The 18,586-nt window shown below is 31.9% G+C and overlaps 1 protein-coding gene across 2 annotated transcripts in view; it reads right to left on the bottom strand.

Moving 5' to 3' along the window:
* LOC148629425 (uncharacterized) overlaps positions 1-18,586 on the bottom strand; it is a 66,804-nt gene that overhangs the window by 9,661 nt on the left and 38,557 nt on the right. For both annotated transcript variants that reach the window (XM_088550767.1, XM_088550775.1), the window contains exons 6-22: positions 17,010-17,108; positions 16,557-16,658; positions 16,033-16,233; positions 15,277-15,375; positions 14,858-14,959; positions 14,419-14,520; positions 13,746-13,844; positions 13,377-13,505; positions 12,896-13,024; positions 10,815-10,931; positions 5,856-5,954; positions 4,783-4,986; positions 3,980-4,078; positions 3,378-3,479; positions 1,533-1,637; positions 770-871; positions 302-400 (exon numbers count right to left, since the gene is read on the bottom strand). In XM_088550767.1, the coding sequence (XP_088406893.1) occupies positions 302-400; positions 770-871; positions 1,533-1,637; positions 3,378-3,479; positions 3,980-4,078; positions 4,783-4,986; positions 5,856-5,954; positions 10,815-10,931; positions 12,896-13,024; positions 13,377-13,505; positions 13,746-13,844; positions 14,419-14,520; positions 14,858-14,959; positions 15,277-15,375; positions 16,033-16,233; positions 16,557-16,658; positions 17,010-17,108 (1,989 nt within the window). The remainder of the gene's footprint in view (positions 1-301; positions 401-769; positions 872-1,532; positions 1,638-3,377; positions 3,480-3,979; positions 4,079-4,782; positions 4,987-5,855; positions 5,955-10,814; positions 10,932-12,895; positions 13,025-13,376; positions 13,506-13,745; positions 13,845-14,418; positions 14,521-14,857; positions 14,960-15,276; positions 15,376-16,032; positions 16,234-16,556; positions 16,659-17,009; positions 17,109-18,586) is intronic.

Here is an 18,586-nt window from a genome sequence, read left to right as displayed (position 1 = left end):
ACCAATGATAAAGTCCATTGTTTGCATCAGGAAACCCCAAAAGTCATTCAGATGAAAAAACAAAATAGGAAATGCACAATGGCATCATACACAAGTAATAAAGAATCAATGAAAGTTTTCAGATAGACAAATGGACAGATACCATGATCACTACATACCTCCCTCTTTTCAACCAAGGTGTATTAATATAAGGCTACAGGTATTAATTGATGTTACATCAGATAATTTCAACAAATCTTTACTTCTTTGATCAGAAGAAAAGAATAGTTGATTTGAATAAATCCTCTTTTCATTTTCATACCTTCTTACTGGTGATTCTCAAAGAAACATGACCTTTAAGTACTTCCAAAACACCAACATGACCATGTTTTCCTGCTAAATGAATAGCTGTCATACCATCCTGTCCAAATGTTATAGAATTAGTAAAGGAAGGATGAAAAGATGCTAAATAAATATACTGAATTGTCTAGGAAGGATATAATATGTATGAGTTTCTTGTTAAATTGGCCAGCTGAACTTAAAAAAAGACTTTTTTATTGTTTGACTTAGCTTTCAATTTAAATGACACGAATTATCTCCCTTAACATGACACTGTATCTTTAAAATCAATGTGACAGAAAAATTGGAAGTATTATAGTATACCAACACTATGTAGGCTTTAAATAATCCTTTAAATTAATATACCAGAACAAAAATGAATATTCTTCCTCCCATACTTTTTTCCCTTTAAGCTTAACTGGGCTGTAACAGTTAGACATCTTACACTTACTGCATTCTCATCAACAGCTGATGCCCCTGCTTCCAGTAAAACCTGAATGACCTCTTTGTGACCTCCAGCCGCAGCAAGATGTAACGCTGTAGAATCGTTGGTCTACAAAAGATAAAACACATTCATGATACAAATGTTGAAAAGACAGAAAAAATGTTAAGATTCTTCTAATATTTCTTTTTTTTTATCTGTAATCAGTTAAATCTAAAACCTTTTAGTGAGAGTTAGTTGTGTTGTGAAATTTCAATTTTCTACCATATCACATTTCATTATTATTGAATTTTATGAAAGTGCCAGTAGCGTATTTTATTAAACCACTGATCAGTTTATAAATCTATCATTATGTAGATCCATACCTGCTTCTTTGTACTTCAAAGTTGGAATATGGCATGCATTATTAGTATATAAATGTTGTGAATTTGTATTTTCGTCTATTTTACTTTTAATTTATACTTTACTTCCCGTATTTTGCTAGTGACGTTGTATGTTTGTTACATTGAAGCTGAGGGAGAATGTAAATGACTTTTGTATGCTGTGGACATGTTTTGTCTGCGTGTGATGTTTTTGAATGATTTATGTCCAAATTAACTGTTTATGTATTTGATCTTGATGTTAATGTGAGGATACAACCAAATAAATGTTTATGTTTTTTTCTATATTGGCTTATTCACATGTCACGACCCCTTGACCCGAATGATAATTTTTTACAATGCAACACAACACAATTTTGCAACAATAAACATTATCAGTGGATTATAATTACCCTGTTTCTAGCAGTAGTGACAACTTGCTTGTTGAACCTCATCAGTTCTTTGACAACAGCTACACTACCCTTTGCAGCAGCAATGTGTGCACAAGTCATTCCATTCTAAAAGTAAATCAATTAAACAATTTCAAACTGCAATATCTTTGAATGTAAAAGCCATTTTAAGTACTTCCATTTTTGAACTCAGATTATTCAGACTATAGGTTATTTAATAAATCTTTCTTCACTGATATCCATAAAAGAAAATCCTTATTTATATTTCTACAAATTATTTCCCATAACACCTTGCATAGCAGCTTTTATAGATGAGGAATAAAATAATTTCTAACATTTTTATATGGCATTTCTTGGTAGTTCAGGTCTGGGACAACATGAAGTTTTTTGAAATATTATGTAGATATAAAATTTGAGTTTATTTCTCCTTAAATGTGCTTCCATAGAAAACAAGCATTATCTTTCCTCCTTATCAACAATGCAACAAACAACACAAGGACATAATTTGGACGATTATGGGATGGATAAGTTGGTAAAACAGGAATGAACAGACATGGGGCAGAGGAGGATAGGGGAATGATATTACAGTGAATTCAAACCAAGTTTCTATTTCAAATGATCAATTTGTGAATATCTTTATTGATCCACAGTTACACAAAGAAACAAAATAATGATTTTCATGTTTCCATTTACGTAATATCATAAACAACTGTTAATAATTATTTCCATAATAAGATGGCTTTATAATTTATGAGTTTGGTTTCAGCTGTTGAAATATTGGAATTTCTTATGAATTCACTGTAATTATACACTGACTAAGAATCATCATTTAAAACTTTATCACAATGTTTAAGAATAATTACAAGATTAAAGTGTTTTAATAAGAGAAAAAGTTCAATTCCAATTATAAATATGTTTAAATATTCTATTCTTTCATTCTTAAATAAATATTCTACTGTAAAAATAAAAAAGTAAAACTATTAGCACTTTAAAGTAAACTTTTACATGAAACTAATTGACAAGCCTAGTTTTAAAAGTACATAGTCTAAAATAGCAATGCACATAGTAAAAACTTCTCCAATTAAGCAGCTCTTAAAAAAACTTATGGGGACTATAACATAATGACGTAAACAAAACTGACGTGCAGCATACTTACTTCATCCTATGAAGAAAAATCAATGTCAAAAAATGAGGTTTTTTTTTAATTTTCAAACATAAAATTAAATGAAATTGATACTTTAAAAGTTTGCATTTCATTCTAAAATTGAGTAGAAACCAATAGAAGATTATTTCAGAAAACTAATTTGTCCGTGTTTAATAGCATTGGCTAAAATTATTTCTATACACGGCTATTGAAGAAAGCCATTGATTTACAACTGAAGTTTCTCACTCCAATACCATTAACTATAAATGTCTACATGCTTCAGTAAGGTGTACAAATACAGCTTTCATGTAAATGTTCAATTTGACTGGAACATATAAATCAAATGGTTTGAGGCGAATAATAAAAGCTTCCTTTAAACATTTAAATGCAGTTGTATTTTTCCATTTGATCTTCTAAGTGTTTGACAACTTGCATGACTTTTGTAGTTTGTATTTATCCACAAATCTAAACCCTAAAATGTAAATTTAGCCACTAAACAAAGCATAATTAACCACAATAAAACTCCTTAACTGGTCTTAACCTGATAAAGCAATGGTTAGAAAAAAAACAATAACTCTTAATTATTTAGATTACTATTTGGAAATGTCAAGTCAACATGGCTTCAATCACAAACAACAAAGAAAATCTTGACACATCAAATAAGCATCACTTCTATAAATACCACTTATATTTCAAGTACTTACAGTATTGGCCATGGTAACTAATTCAGGACGATATTTTAGGAAAAGTTTGACCACATCAGAGTGATCATTCTCAGCAGCCAAATGTAAAGGGGTCTGACCATGCTGAAATTGAGAAAAACACAATATAAACATGAAATAATTACATTGTATTCAGGAATTTGTCTTTCAAGTAGTATATGTATGGATATTGCTCCTGCTGTTCTTCAAGAAATTAATACCTCTGAACTTAAATGTATATAAAGTTTCCAGGATCACCCATTTGTCGATTACTAATTAACATACCTGTTAAACTTTGGAACAATTTAAGTGGGAGATTCTTCCCCATTGACACTGTCTAAATTAGGAGATTTTTACTTAAAAGCAATTTCTTATGTAAAAAGTCAATTATTTTGTTATTTTTTTTTTACAGAAACTAAAGTAATTTTCACAAAAAACCTTCCTTAAATGTTACATTTGTATGTGGAAAATTCTAATTTGTTAATTGATTTTGTGGGGGGTGGTTAACAGGTACGTTAGCAAGGTGAACAGAAACTATAAGTGATATTAGCAGTAAGTTATTTTATACTGGGATGTCAACAAAGAACACAAAATAGCAGTCATACCACATCAGTAGCATTAGCATCTGCCTTCATGTTCAGTAATGTACTACACACTTCCATTTGACCACTCTGGGCTGCCATATGTAAAGGAGTTCTTTTGGCCTGCAATTACAGTACAACACTTAGAAGTAAGTAAACATAACTGATTGTGCTACACCAAAAAGCAAATACACATTAAACTTTGGCTTTGAGAATGTTCTTTTCAAAAATAGTTATAAAATGTAATCAAGTTACAGTTAATTCAATCAAAACAGGGGAATATTTCTTAAAAAGTAAATAAAATTTTGTGAGATTTTAAAAGATTTAGTGTTTCATTAATTTCATCCAGAAACCAACAAAATAACAGACTGACGGACAAACAGACGAATATGATAATCACTAAACATCCCTCTCTCATGGAGTAAGGATATAACAAGAGACTGTCAAATTGACAGCAAAGTCCAATTATTTGTTAAAAAAATTCCAGGACTCAAAAAAGTTAATCGCAAAAATTATGAAAAATAAAACACACTTTCCTTTTTTTCTAGAAAAAACATATTTGAGTTTGAAAAGATCCTGTTAAAGGTACAGCACTACCAAGTTTTATCATATTCCTGGCCAGCCACTGACCCCATCCTACATTACTTTATTCATAAAATTTCCTCTTGAAAACCCAATTGAAATCTTTCATTTTCATCTCTCATTTTTGGTCATAATAAAACTACAGGGTCATTTGTCACTGATTTATGTGATGTTACTGTTTAGAAAACATTAATGAATGAAGAATTAAACCAATGACTATATACAGGTATATCATTTAACCATACCAGCGACAGAGCATCAATAGTAGCTCCATGTGTTTCTATTAGAAGTTTGACAAGTTTGTTGTAACCATTCTGTGCTGACAGATGTAGAGGTGTTACTCCCTGTTTAGATTTAGCATTAACAAAAGCTTTGTGCCACAACAAAACATCAGCAACTTGGTCATGTCCATTCTCTGCTGCCAAATGCAACGCTGCTTTGCCATGGTACTGAAGGTAAATTGTCTCATAGTTAAATCAAGACTACAAACTATATTACTACAAAGAAGTGATGACCTTCAGTAAATCTTTATTGTCCTGCTTTAAACCAAGTTACTTTTGAAAATCAGATTTCCGTTGCAAAATACAGCTATGTTTATGGCATGAATATTATATCGTAATAAATCAACATTAAAAAATTTAAAGTTGGGTTTATATGATGTCAGTGTCCATATATTCTTTCAGTGTCTGGTCCCACAGACTATGTTTCCTGCACCAGGTTAATTTGTAAGTCCCAATCGCATGTCCGTCTCCTTTTCGCTGCCATTTCCAAAAACCATGTGCTATTTAACCTTTTAACCTAGCAGTGATGCCACAACAGAGTTGAAATTAATTCAACTTGCTTGCGATGGTCTGCGATTTGCTTAACGATAATGATTCAACAGTATTTCAAGCGTTACCGCACGATGTTGTGCACCATCACATACTTTTGCAGTGGTAAGGTAGTGACTTACCAAGCAATAGAAAAAGTTGCTGCACAGCTCTTCACTATCGAAGTATAAACCCACCTTTACTCTGATGGATAAGTAAAAACCTGTACTTAAAAGGGTCTTACATTTTTGTTGAGTTTTAACATTAAAATGTCCCATAACAAGATTTAATACAAAATTCTGCCAAAAGAGTATGCAGAATATTGAGAAAGTCAAAGGATAGCAACTTGTGGCAAGTCTATTGGTCAAGACTATGTCATTAAACAAAATCTCATGCAACAACACTGGAAGGAAATGTTAATTACTTTTTAAATCTTGTACAAGTTTCCTCTTAAAAAGCCTTAACAATCTGCTTAAATGCAGAACAAAGTACTATTAAAATACACATACTTCATCAAAAACATCTACTCTGGCATGATGCTGTAGTAATATTTTGACAATGTTGATGTGACCCTGTTCACTAGCTACTAACAAGGGAGACCATCCATTCTGTAAAGGAATGACGCTAATATTAAGATAATATATGAAAATGTATCTGAACGTAAATTTTAATACTAATTTCATGATTTGCATACCCATTAACCTTGGGGACAGATCACGTGTGAGATTCTTCTCCAATGACAGTCTCATGTGGGAGATTTTTACATAAAAGATTATTTTTTAGTTAAAAATTCATTCATTAAGTAGCACTCCAAATAAGAATCATGCAAAATGCAATTCATGGTTAGAAAGTCTACATATTTTTATTTTTGATATTTTGTTTAAAAAATTTCATAGTAAACAGAAAGTAACATGCGGCATTTAATATAAACCTTGATCATAGAAAATAAAAAAATGTATAGAATGCACTGTAGAATTCAAAATTAAGGGAGATAACACTGTAAATGACACTAAAATACAATAGAAACTGTTTTGAAATGAATAATTATACATTTCATCAAATAGACCTATAAAGCAACTTATTAACAGAAATGAAAATGTGTAACCTAGTATTTTGGGGTGTATCAAACATTACAGAATACGCATGATTCTTACAAAGACTGCTACTTAAATATTTTTCACAGAAAATATAGTTATCTCAACTAAAATCCTCCCACAAATGTGGGAGGTTCTACTTTTTTAAATACATTTAGAGGAAGTCCTATCCCTCATGTGGAATAGTAAATAGGTAAGAATTTGTTTAAAATCTTTATTTGTTATGACACTGTAACTCAAGACAATTCATTAACTTATATTTGTATCAAATTCTCATTAGTTTAAATTCTTATTTTGTAATAATTCATGACTTGAAGATTCTATCAACAAAACTGGAAAAATTATTTTTAAATAGACAAAAATTAATCAAACAATCCAAATCATTTCATATTCATGGTGTCTAATATTCTGAAGTTTTTTTTTTGTTTTTTGTTTTAGTTTTTAATATGACATCATATACTGGTAATACAGACAAATGAAACAAGAGACAAGGAGATTGGAGGACGCCTTAATTGCTCACCAGGATATATTAAAGGCTATAGTTTGTTTGTTCTTATGATTAGACTTACATAGCCTAGGTAGGTCATTCCATTCAAAATACATTTATAACCCCCTAAAAAGCAAAAAAAAATTTAGTTGGATCTCTGATGAGCAATACTTGTTAAGTCATATACATTTTGTACTGAGTGTTTTTTCTATTTGAAATTATTTTGGAGAAAGAAACCAAAACCAAGAAAAACATTGAAGTTTTTGCCTAGCAATTTAACTTCTAAAGAAAGTTATAATACACATAGATTTTTTAGGGGGCCAAACTCCCAGAACCACATTATTTTTATGATCCTCTAATAGTTAAGAAATAGGTTAAAAATATCAATTTGGAAACTTTAAACCAGTGTTCTGAAAATACCCATGGCTGAAATGTTTGAAACATCATCAAAAAAATGAAGACACCAAAGGATGCTTTTCATTCAATTTGGTTTTAACAACATCACCAAAAGTTATTACAGAAACAAAGTGCTAGCAATAATAGCAATAACTCACATGGACCTTCCTTTGGTCCTGGTGAGCTAAAATAGTTGAATACGTAGAATTTTAAAAAAAATTAAAAAAATGGATACATGCACTGTCAATATTCGATAGTGATAATTAACATGAGTTACATTGACAAACATATTAAATATTCATAAAAACTCTAACTGTTCTTGATTTCTGTGTCTTCAGGGAGCAAGCTTGTTATTCAGGACATTTCTGTTATAAATGTTTTGTGATGCATATCAATATGAAGGAAGTCAATGTTGCAGTACTATGTATACCATTCACTTGTGTGGGTTCATTGATATGTTTACAGTGCAACCAATTAAAGGGGAAAATCAAGATGTATTATACATTTGCTATGAGTTTGACTTTCATGAATTTGTTAAAGAAAATCTGTTCATTTTGACACAGTGTCACTGACTTAAATGGCTTTGTTTTTGTCTCCTGCGCTTAATATTGCCATTTCATTGTGGTTTTTAATAGGCATTTCTGTCTACTTTTACCTAATTTATTGACCCATGCAGGTCTGGGTGTCAAAGGAATAGGCCTGCAGTAGCGCTAAGCTTGTCGTAAAAGGCAACTAAATAGTGTTCAGAACCTTAGCCAGGGGTTAGAGCACTCTGCCCACAGAGCAACTGGGTTGTGTGCCCCAGGTGGTAGAACGGGGTACCCCTGGTGTGTTACATGCTGAGGTTGTCAGGCTATAATACGGGAAACCTGACCGCAAACCATAGTGGTGCACCCTGTTGGGAAAGATGCCACGTTCCTCGCACGTTAAAAAACCCTACTGTGGTATTCTCCTGAGTAGGAACCATAGGGCTCCGCCACAGGATGCTAAATTGCCTGACCCTACCCACCTCTCCCTATTTCCAGTGGCAACGAAAATTTGTCAACCCATTATCCTTGTGTCCCATCCCATTTTTCATTTCATCATCATTTCATGTTCATTTTATCATCCACTTCATGTTCATTGCCTGAATATAGCTGAAATATTGCTGCTCTGGCGTTAATCCCAACAAACAAACAAACAAACAAACCTTATTTATCACATTGGTTTATGTTAAACAATAGATATTGTCATACTGACAATCTGAAATCATTCAATATGTAAAAAACATCTGTTTTAAAGCATATGATATTGCACAATTCCCCTTAAGCCAGTTTAATTTTGGCCTCATTGGATTTAGTTCCATTCACTAAGGTTTTGATTTCATAAGTCAGTTAATTCTGATATGGTGACTCTGATTTGGCTCTGTTTTTTGGTGCTGATTTTGCCAATAAATTGTGATGATTTTATCTTTTATCAATTCTAAGGAGAGGATGCTTATCTTATAGCTTAGCTGGCCGAGTCGTCTAGGGCGCTGGACTTTGTGCAGGCGATGTTGCCATAGATGTCACAGTGGTACAAGTTAGAGTCCCGTGGAGGAACGACAAAAAACTGCATCGCAAATTTGACAGTTCTAACATCGTTGGGAATTTTTCAGACCCTTCTATACGTTTAAATTATATTCCATGTATCAATTTGATCTGATGGAGCAGTGTAGCAAAAATCTGCTCCCTAATGTAATATTAAATGAACGATACTATATTTCATGTCTGCCTAAAATGCAACAATTTTTTCCAACACAGTCGGTATAGTTTCGCTTTTACCCTTTGACCTTAAAGACACTTCCATGGAAACACAAGTCACCTGATCACAATTCTGTTTGCCGATTGCCCAAATACTGATAACTTAGTGGTGTTCGAAAAACTGTATCGAAAATTGAAATTGCCTGCCATGTGTTATTTCCTGAATGAAATGTAGAATATTGTAACTAAAAAGAATAAAATTTTAGTGCATCAGCTATCTTTTTTTAAAGATAGTACTTGTTTTGTATTACCTTATGTAATAAATAGATTGTTGTCCCCTTTCTAGATACCTACAGATAATTTGTCTACAATGCATTTGGTAAGTTGAAAAAGGACTATTTTTTTTTAATAGTTACTGGTTCTCTCAAAATAGGAAATAAATATTCCTTTGATCTTTTCAAATAAAAAAAGCAGGATGAAAAATGTTCAAAACCGCAAAAAAACACATTGTGTACTGTGTCAACCTTAACTTATCAATATTAAAAATTGCAAATGGTATTCTCTTAGAATCTTAATGAATTCTAAAACATAATAAATAACCTTGCATTAATATCCTTGGTAACAATATACAATACTTCATTTGTGTAACATAGTCTGACACATTACTGTGTTTTCATAAATATTCAAGTTGAAACTGTTTGATGAAAATTTTAAGAAATGATTCATGGAATAAATATACAGCAATTTTATCACATTTCTTTTTATTTTTGCTTTCATATTTTATCCTCCATGGAGAAATGAGAATGCTATCATATACAATGTATTACATCTATTCTAATGGGAAATTTATTTGCCAGTTAAAAAAAGGTGATCTTTGATGTTTGTATGTCAAGTGCATTTGGTAATTAAATCATGGATGACACTAATTCAAGGACTACCAGCATTAATATTAAACTGGATCTGATATTAGTAAACTAGATTAACTAAAATCTAAATATACTGAAAAACTTTCTAAAGTAACAAATGTTTTCCAATCAGATCACAACAACAATGCATTCTGAGTCAAAGTGAAATCTGAAAATTTCAGCCCAGATTTAATTTGGATAGGTTTCATTTCTACCAAATTACATCAGTATCTTATCACCACACTTACCAAAAATCCTACTGAGGCTGAACTTAAAATATGTTTAGTAAAGACCCAAAGGTTTCATACAACACTATCATTTCTGCCTAGTAGTTGCTAAGAAATTTTTAACATACACTGTTTATTCATTTAAGTGTAACCATTTGTAAGAATCAGGCAAAATTGCACAGAAATTTTTCAATCAAATGTTAGAAAAAAATAGGTTTTTACAGAGTTATCTGCCCCTGAAATGTTCTTTTTTTAGTGCATTTCAATGAAATAATAACTCAATGCACCAGCATGATATGGAAAATATTGTCTTTTTTCCTTGATTCTAATGGTGCAAATAGTCAAATTACACATTCAAACTGAGGGTTTCTTTTTTCATACCATGTTACACCCATTGCCCGCTTCTTACAAAGACTGACGTACAAGATACCAAATTATATCACTCTGTTGAATGATGAAAATATGACTGAATATTTTAAATGTTTTGTATATTTAATGATCATGTAAATGATTGCAAGTCAATGCATATCAATTATTCTAAAGAATCTATGGAACAGAATGATGAAAAATATTTGTTCTTGAATTGTCACATGAAACTTCTAAATGTTGACCCTTGAACTTGACCCTTTTTTTTTTACCTTTGATTGTTTATTGACAGCTCTCTGGACACCTAAGGCACCAATGTGTTTCACTATTTCCAGCAGTATATCTTCATTCCCTGCCCTTGCACAGTAATGGAGAGGAGTCTCAAATGTCTGGAAGAAACATTGATCATTATAACCATTACCGGTAACTATAAATGCAACATGAAAAAGCAACAGCTGTGCTGAAGCACATTATATGTGGTTTTTTTTTGCATATGAAGTCCTATATTACTGTAGTGAAAAAATTGTAAAAACAATGAAAAATAATGCACACTATGCCTTGCTAGGAATACCCACGCAACCATTTCTGATAAACCTGGAGAAGGGAGACAGATTACAAGTCACTATGCAAAGCAATATATTCAAAATATCTGAACATTCCCTCGAAAAGAAGCTGAGAAATATGTTAAAAAATTTCCATTATGCATCACCTAAAAAATTACTTACTTGCATAGTAACCAGGAAGAAGGTAAGCACAGAACCTGGAAAGGGGAGACACAGTACAAGGCACCATGCAAAAGCTAGGAAATCTATTATGGAAAAGTGTAACAGACAGATGAACAAACTGGTGGATTTACAAGGTAATTACAATATATCCCCAAATCTAATAAAAAGGGAAACTTAATTCAATTAAACAGTGTAATAAAAACACTGAAAATCCCTCAAGGATTTATGAGTTTTTGTAAAATGTGAGAACAGACAGACAGACAAACAACAGTTATACTATTCTCCTTATACATAATACAATATTTAAAAGACAAGTGTACAAAAATGTCAAAGGCAGGAAAAGTGGAAAAGTGCTTTTCGTATGAGTATATCATATCAGACTTTTCCTTTCACAAATTTATACATTGTGGTAAAAACTGGTTTAAGAATCTTTAAGTAATATCATAAAATATGATATTGTAATGTTGGGGGACTTTTGTGATTGTAGTCACCATGTTATTATGTTAGGGTTGTAGTCTTTACCATTATAGAATATTTTCCTTATATTATAACTGCACTGGTAGCATGGCAATATCCTCAAAGGTAGCTAAACAGTAAGGCACTCTGATTCCAACTATCATGAAATGACATACTTGTTTTATAAAGAACATTAGCCATTAAACTTAATGTACTTTTTATTATTGACAAATAGAATAAATATAACAAATAACTATTAATAAAATCCCACCAGAGCATTAGAGAATTATCAGGGAACCCCCTATTTGGCTTGTTTATAAATAGTAAAGATGGCTACTACAGCAGAACAGGATTATTATTCTCGTGAGAACTCTGTCAGGACAGCAGGTCGTTATCAATACTACAATCATATATATATGGGGTACGTATACAGGGAAATTATATATCCTGGTTGTAGATTGCAAAAGACTGTGCCGGAATATTTTGGTTTATAATGTAGGATTCTTAAGTATCAAGCACTGGTAACTGCTCACAGTCTCGGTCTCTTCAGCCAATGTCCTTAGTCTTCCTCAGTGTCCAAGAAGCAGACCATGTTGGGTGTTTTATACTTCCTTGGGAACTCTTCAGGTTACTTATTGGTTGAGTGCCTCCAGTCATGGTAATGGATGCTGTACATGTGCGAAAGTGATGGATGAAGGCTACAGGAAGAGGATGGCTACGCCCAGTGATTTAACCCTACATAGTACAATAAAAGGAAATGGCCTTCACGGAACCTTTTCTGGGGTTACAATATATTCCTTACACATAAAATGGCTAATGAAAAATGGAACAAGAATGGGATGGACTAACTAAAGAGGGGTCCTAACAATGGGGGGAAACAGTGACGAAAAATTTGTACTTATGAACTTTCCCAAAGTACATAATACCGGTAACAAACAATAGCATACACAAATATATAAAATAAGGAAATTGTTAGTGTTTACATCATTCTCATAATTGTTCTACTGAAGCTATAAAGAAAAAAAGAAAAGAGAGTGCTTGAGTGAAACGCAAGGTTATCGAAACCTTTACAAATAGTCTAACAGTGTTACCTTATGTTACACTATCACCATTAAATACTCACATGAGTTATATGCTCAATGTGTTTGTACAATATATCAATTACTACTCACCAGTTTGGTATGTATATTGGTATCCCCATTGTATTCTAGCAGTAATTTGATCATGTCTGTGTCTTCCATGTCATCATGAGCCATATTCTTTGTCAGCTCTGCAGCATAGTGCACTGGAGTTTCCCCTTCCTATAGTAGAAACATTCGTTTCAACAGTAAGAATGTCATTTTTTACTCAATTTGGTTCTTCAGAAAATTAAAGCATAACTTCTGGTTTTTTCTTTACTTTTGGAATTACCAGCTTATCTAACAGAAACAGAAATGGTATTACTATGAATTTTACCTTTTGATTAAGATCCTGAAAATATTCAAAATTTATTAGCATTGTTTTAGTGATGAGAAGACCTATTATTGAATCCATATCAAACACATTAGGCCATCTCTATACTAAAAGCATGGTTTGAGAGAGTTGATGATTCACACTTCTACTAATACTGTATTTATGTAGATATAATTTTATTTCCCTTTTAAACTAACATACCCAGTTTTGTTGATTAACCAGCATTACAGCATCTATTCTTGACCTAGTCTCACTCACAATGCGCAGAAGTTCTTGAGCCACAGATAGGTGGCAGTGCCTGACTGCTACATGCAAAGGGGTCTCACCAATCTGGAAAACAAAACTATATATTAATCTAAAAGAATCTTTAGTTAAAAGTATTTGCAACATAAAATGAAACTTTCTCTATTTCTAAAATGCTCAGAAAATAGACAGGACGATATGGCTGAAATCATGATTCATGGACTTCAATTAGATATGTCTGTTTTATTGACAAATAGTAGTGTGTTGAAAGTATTATTAAATAAATCATTAGAATGTTTCACAAATTAAGAGTAATATTTCTTCCACCTTAGACTGTTGTGTAGGATCTCCCCCTTCCTCCAGTAAGGCTATAACCATTTGTAACTGTCCATGTCTAGCTGCTATGTGCATGGCAGATTCACCATTCTGTTTGAAGATAAAAAAAATTAAAGATGTATCACTGAAACAAAAACACAGTCTGATTCAATTACAACAATGATTTGTAATCATCATAAATTTTCTTTTTTTGCTACTATCAATAATGCAGTACATTTATGAGGAAAGTCGTTATCTATTTTGGTCTGTAACCCGATAGCTGTACACAGAAACATTCAAGACTATAAATACAAAGCAACCTTCACAAGACAGATAAGCATCATATGACAAAAATACTTCACTTGATCCAGAATACTTTTAGTAGGATCAAAACTCTCTGTTAATTTTATGCACAACTACATATTCTGTCATCACTATATAACAGGTTTAATGAAATTCTGTTCAGCAGTTTAAGAGGAGCTGAGATGAAAAAAAGAAGACTGATGGAAGAACAAGTCAAAACATTATACCCTCCACAACTACCGTGTGTGGTGTATAAAAAAAGCAGTCATTTTTTTTTTAAATGTTTTGCCATTTACTTGTAGCATCTGCAGTTCTGGGGGGGGGGTAGGGGCATAATGGTCAACAATAAAACTATGAAATAAAGCCTGTATTTCTGTTTTACCTCTCTTGTAGCATTAACATCAGCTCCACTTTTTAATAACATTTCAGCACATTTCTCACCCTCCCTGGTCCTGGCTGCTATATGAAGAGGAGTTTCCTGAGCCTAAAAATTAACATAAAGTACTTCTAAGCCTCAGAATACAAAATTTTCAAAATGAGTTTTACAGAATTTCTTCACTAAGATTGGTTTGTTGGATTTGAATACCAGAAGTTCTAACTCAATTTAAATCATCAATTGACTTTCTATGAAAATAAGACAAAATTTGCATATCACATTTCTCCAGAAATGTCAAATTTATAAAACAAGTCTGTTTAATCTAACATTTTAAACAAATAACCCATATACCAACTTTAGTAAAATTTCCATTTTTTTTTAAAATGATCCTCTGTTTTGCAAAGTACATGTTACAACCAACTAACATTTGGAACATAATACTTACTTTTCCTCCTTTAAGTTCAACCTGTGCACCAAATCCAAGCAGTGTTTGTACAACTTGTGGCTTACAACACTCCACAGCCAGATGTAAGGCAGTTGATCCATCCTACAGATACATTGTATGTATACATATAGAATTAGTACTGTTGGCTTTTGTAAAAGTATGACACTTTCATTGATAACTTGTTCTTTGTTAATATGAACACATGTCGGTGGCATATTGGTAGTAATATGAGAGCGTCTAAATTTTGAACATGGGAAAACTCAAAATCTGATATTTTTATTATTGAAAGGGCAGCAGTACTGTAGGTACAAACTTAAACAGGGGGAATTATGTTACTGCATACATTCCAATAAATAAATATACAGGTTATTGTACTTGAAACATTTATATTTTTATAAGGAAATGTGACAAATACTGACCTTAGTTTTGGCATCAGGAGTTGCCCCTTTCTGGAGTAATGCTCTCACGACATTGGTATGACCTTTCATAGCTGCCGCGTGTAAACAAATGGCTCCAGACTGTAAATCACAAACAGGTTCATCATCACCAACATTCAAACAACAGTTCTTCATTTTAAACATGGTTAAAATCAAAAGAAACTAAAACAAGGTATATCTCATCACAACCATTCTTCATATACTGACCTTGTGTTAATGCACAAATTTGATACCAAAGAATTTAATGCCTAATTTTCCATAGCTGTACAAGTCCTGAATACAAATGTCTAGATTAACACTAAAAGGTATATTAACCTGATTCTGCCATACAAATTCTTAGTTTATTGACCTTACCTAGCCATCACCATACCTTAGATTTTGTGGTAGAAGAAAAAACAGTTGTAACTTTTATGCTATTTATCTATGGAATTGTACTGGAGCAGTTTGTGATAGTGAATCCCCAAAAACAATAGATTAGCCATGATTTAAAATCACGGAAACACAACTTCAAGTTTCTTAGATTGTTTAATTACAAAACGCAAGAATCAACGAACAAATTTTGGCTGAGAATTCTTTAATATGACCGTTGAACTTCCTCAAATGAACATATTTTTCAATCATAAAAGGTGATGTACATGACCAAATATCAAGCTTACCATTTTACTTATATGTTGTAGAGGCTTGAAAAAAAAACATGAAAAATTCAATTATAGGAGGTCACAGTAGTAGTCAATATACCTTATTTGGCATTTGTAGGGGAACCCCCTTTCTGAGGAAGGTCAAGGTTGTATCTGGGTGGCCATGTGTAGAAGCAATGTGCATCAGGGTGCTGCCGTCTTTGGTCCTGGCAGCAATGGAGGCTTTACATTTGTCTACTAGTAAATCTACAATTGTTGTATGTCCTCTCTCTGCTGCTAAGTGTACTGGCACTCTGTCCATCTGAAAACGAAGAAAAAGTACCTCTTCACTGGAGGAGTCTATGAACTAAGAAAGAACAAGACATTCATTCATTCATGTAGTCTATAACCTAAAAAACATATACAAGATATATCACAGGATACAAGATTTAAAAATCTTAAATGCATTATCAACAATATTCTTTTGTAATAAAGTTCAGATTTTAACCTTCATAATCAAAACTCAATTCATTGATGTTGTTCCATCTTCATTTCCATTGATAATGTCAGATTATAGATTATAAAGACACCTGTACAAACTGAAAAAAATCCATCTCTCAAATATATAATATATCCAATACACACCATATCAGAGAGATTAGGATTTGCTTTCATCTGGTATAGATACTTCACCAACATTTCATCACCTTCCCAGGCACTTATGTGGAGGGCAGTATGTCCGTCATACTGGAAAAAAAAAAACACGAATTCAGCACATATGATATTGTTAACTACTTTTATTGCTTGGTATCAGCTATTGTATTTTTATGGAACTCAAAATAATGGTTCAGTTGTTTCATGAAGTATTGACTTAACTATCTATGCATTAAAAGAACATTTTTGACAAGAGGTCCTGGATTTTTAAAAAAAATGAAGAAGGTATCTGTTATCCAACAAAACTTTAAAATATTTACAAAAGCTTGTAAGCTTAAACGAAAAAGATTTCAGTTTACTGATTCAATGTTGCCCTTTGACATGTAAAGTGCTGAAGAGAGTGAAAAGTATACTACTAGCAGTAGACCTTGGTTGTTAACATACATTTTTGGCATCAATAGATATTCCACTCTCTACCAGCATCCTGACGAGATCAATGTCACGTCTTCTACAAGCAATGTGTAAAACTGTGTCACCATTGTCCTGAATATTGAATGAAAATTACATTGGTTTCAAAATACAGAAAAAAAATGTATATTAACAGCTCTGCTTAAAGCACATATCTGCCCCATATTTTGACCTCTTATTACTCTGAAATGCAAAAAAAAGAAAACCAAGGAACAATCTTTTCTGTAGACACTGTAAGCATACTATTTTTCGTGGTGTACTTATTTTTGCTATTTTCGCAGTGGACATAAAACTGCAAAAAATAGAACCCAAGAAATTGATTTTAAACATAATATAATGCTAATCATTTTTTTAAATTGCAAAAATTGATACCTGCTAATATATTTACTTGACAGAATCTGCAAAAATTAATATGTTTACAGTAATTTAGTAACAAATGTCTAATACTTAAAGTGGCACTGCATTTCATATGTGGCATCTAGATTGACAGACAGGCAGACAGACATTAGCAATACACAATAAAAAAATACAACTTAAAAGAAGGGCATATAAAAACTCTGAGGTTAAATGGATAAGATCAATGGACAGATCACTTAAGCTCATATCACTTACTATCACTTAAGTTCATATCACTTACTCCCATAATTCTATACTATCAGGTTAGTATATATGATACAATCCTAAACTCAAAGAAGTGTAACTAAAACCTTGGAACAGTGACAGTTTCAATCTTCACCACAGAATCACACTTGTTATGCAGGTAAACTCTTTTACGGGTCACAGTAATGTTATGTCGACCAGATTATTATTGTTATTATTATTATAATTATTATTATTATTATTAAAACTTATTATTTTAGCACTATAGGTACTGAGAATTATATCCAACACAGTTAAAATGAAAACTTCTCAAAAGAATACTAAGTTTAAAACAAAAACCATGATTTCAATGTTTAACACTAACTCATGCTGAATCAAGATAATTAAAAAAATAGTATAAAGGTCACACACACCTCATGCTACCAATTTTAGCATGTATTAAGTCAAACTGTGCTAAGGTACATATTTTTTAGTTATCAAATTTCAAAATTACATTAACAGCAATGAGATGCTTATTCTAATACTGTACTGTCTGTTATATATCATATAATATTTAAATATTTAATATTTTACTAATGAAAAGTGTTCAATATTATTGAAATAGGATGGATTTATTTGTTTTATATTTAAAATTGAATAAATTCAGATGTAACAATGTTCACTAAAATCCATTTTATCTAAGCTTCAATTTTCAAAACAAATAAGTTTGTATCATATTGAAATATCAATGAACATATTTTCTTATGATAATAAACCATGGACACAAGCTTTATTAAGTGTTAGTACTTGTAAAAATCTGGCAGTAGGTGAAACATGGTATGAAAAAAAACAACATTTTTTTATATAGTAATTTGACTATTGAAGATTCCCCATATCATGCTGGATCATTGAGTTACAATTTTATTGAAATGCACTGAAAATGAACATTTCAAGGGCAGATAATGCTGCCAAAA

The sequence above is a fragment of the Perna viridis genome, chromosome 1 (genome assembly GCF_037379345.1).
Source record: "Perna viridis isolate PV_CMFRI_1.1 ecotype Kerala chromosome 1, ASM3737934v1, whole genome shotgun sequence".
Taxonomy (NCBI): domain Eukaryota; kingdom Metazoa; phylum Mollusca; class Bivalvia; order Mytilida; family Mytilidae; genus Perna; species Perna viridis.
The sequence above is the reverse complement of the archived record's forward strand: the minus strand, read 5'-3'. Positions and strand labels throughout refer to the sequence as shown.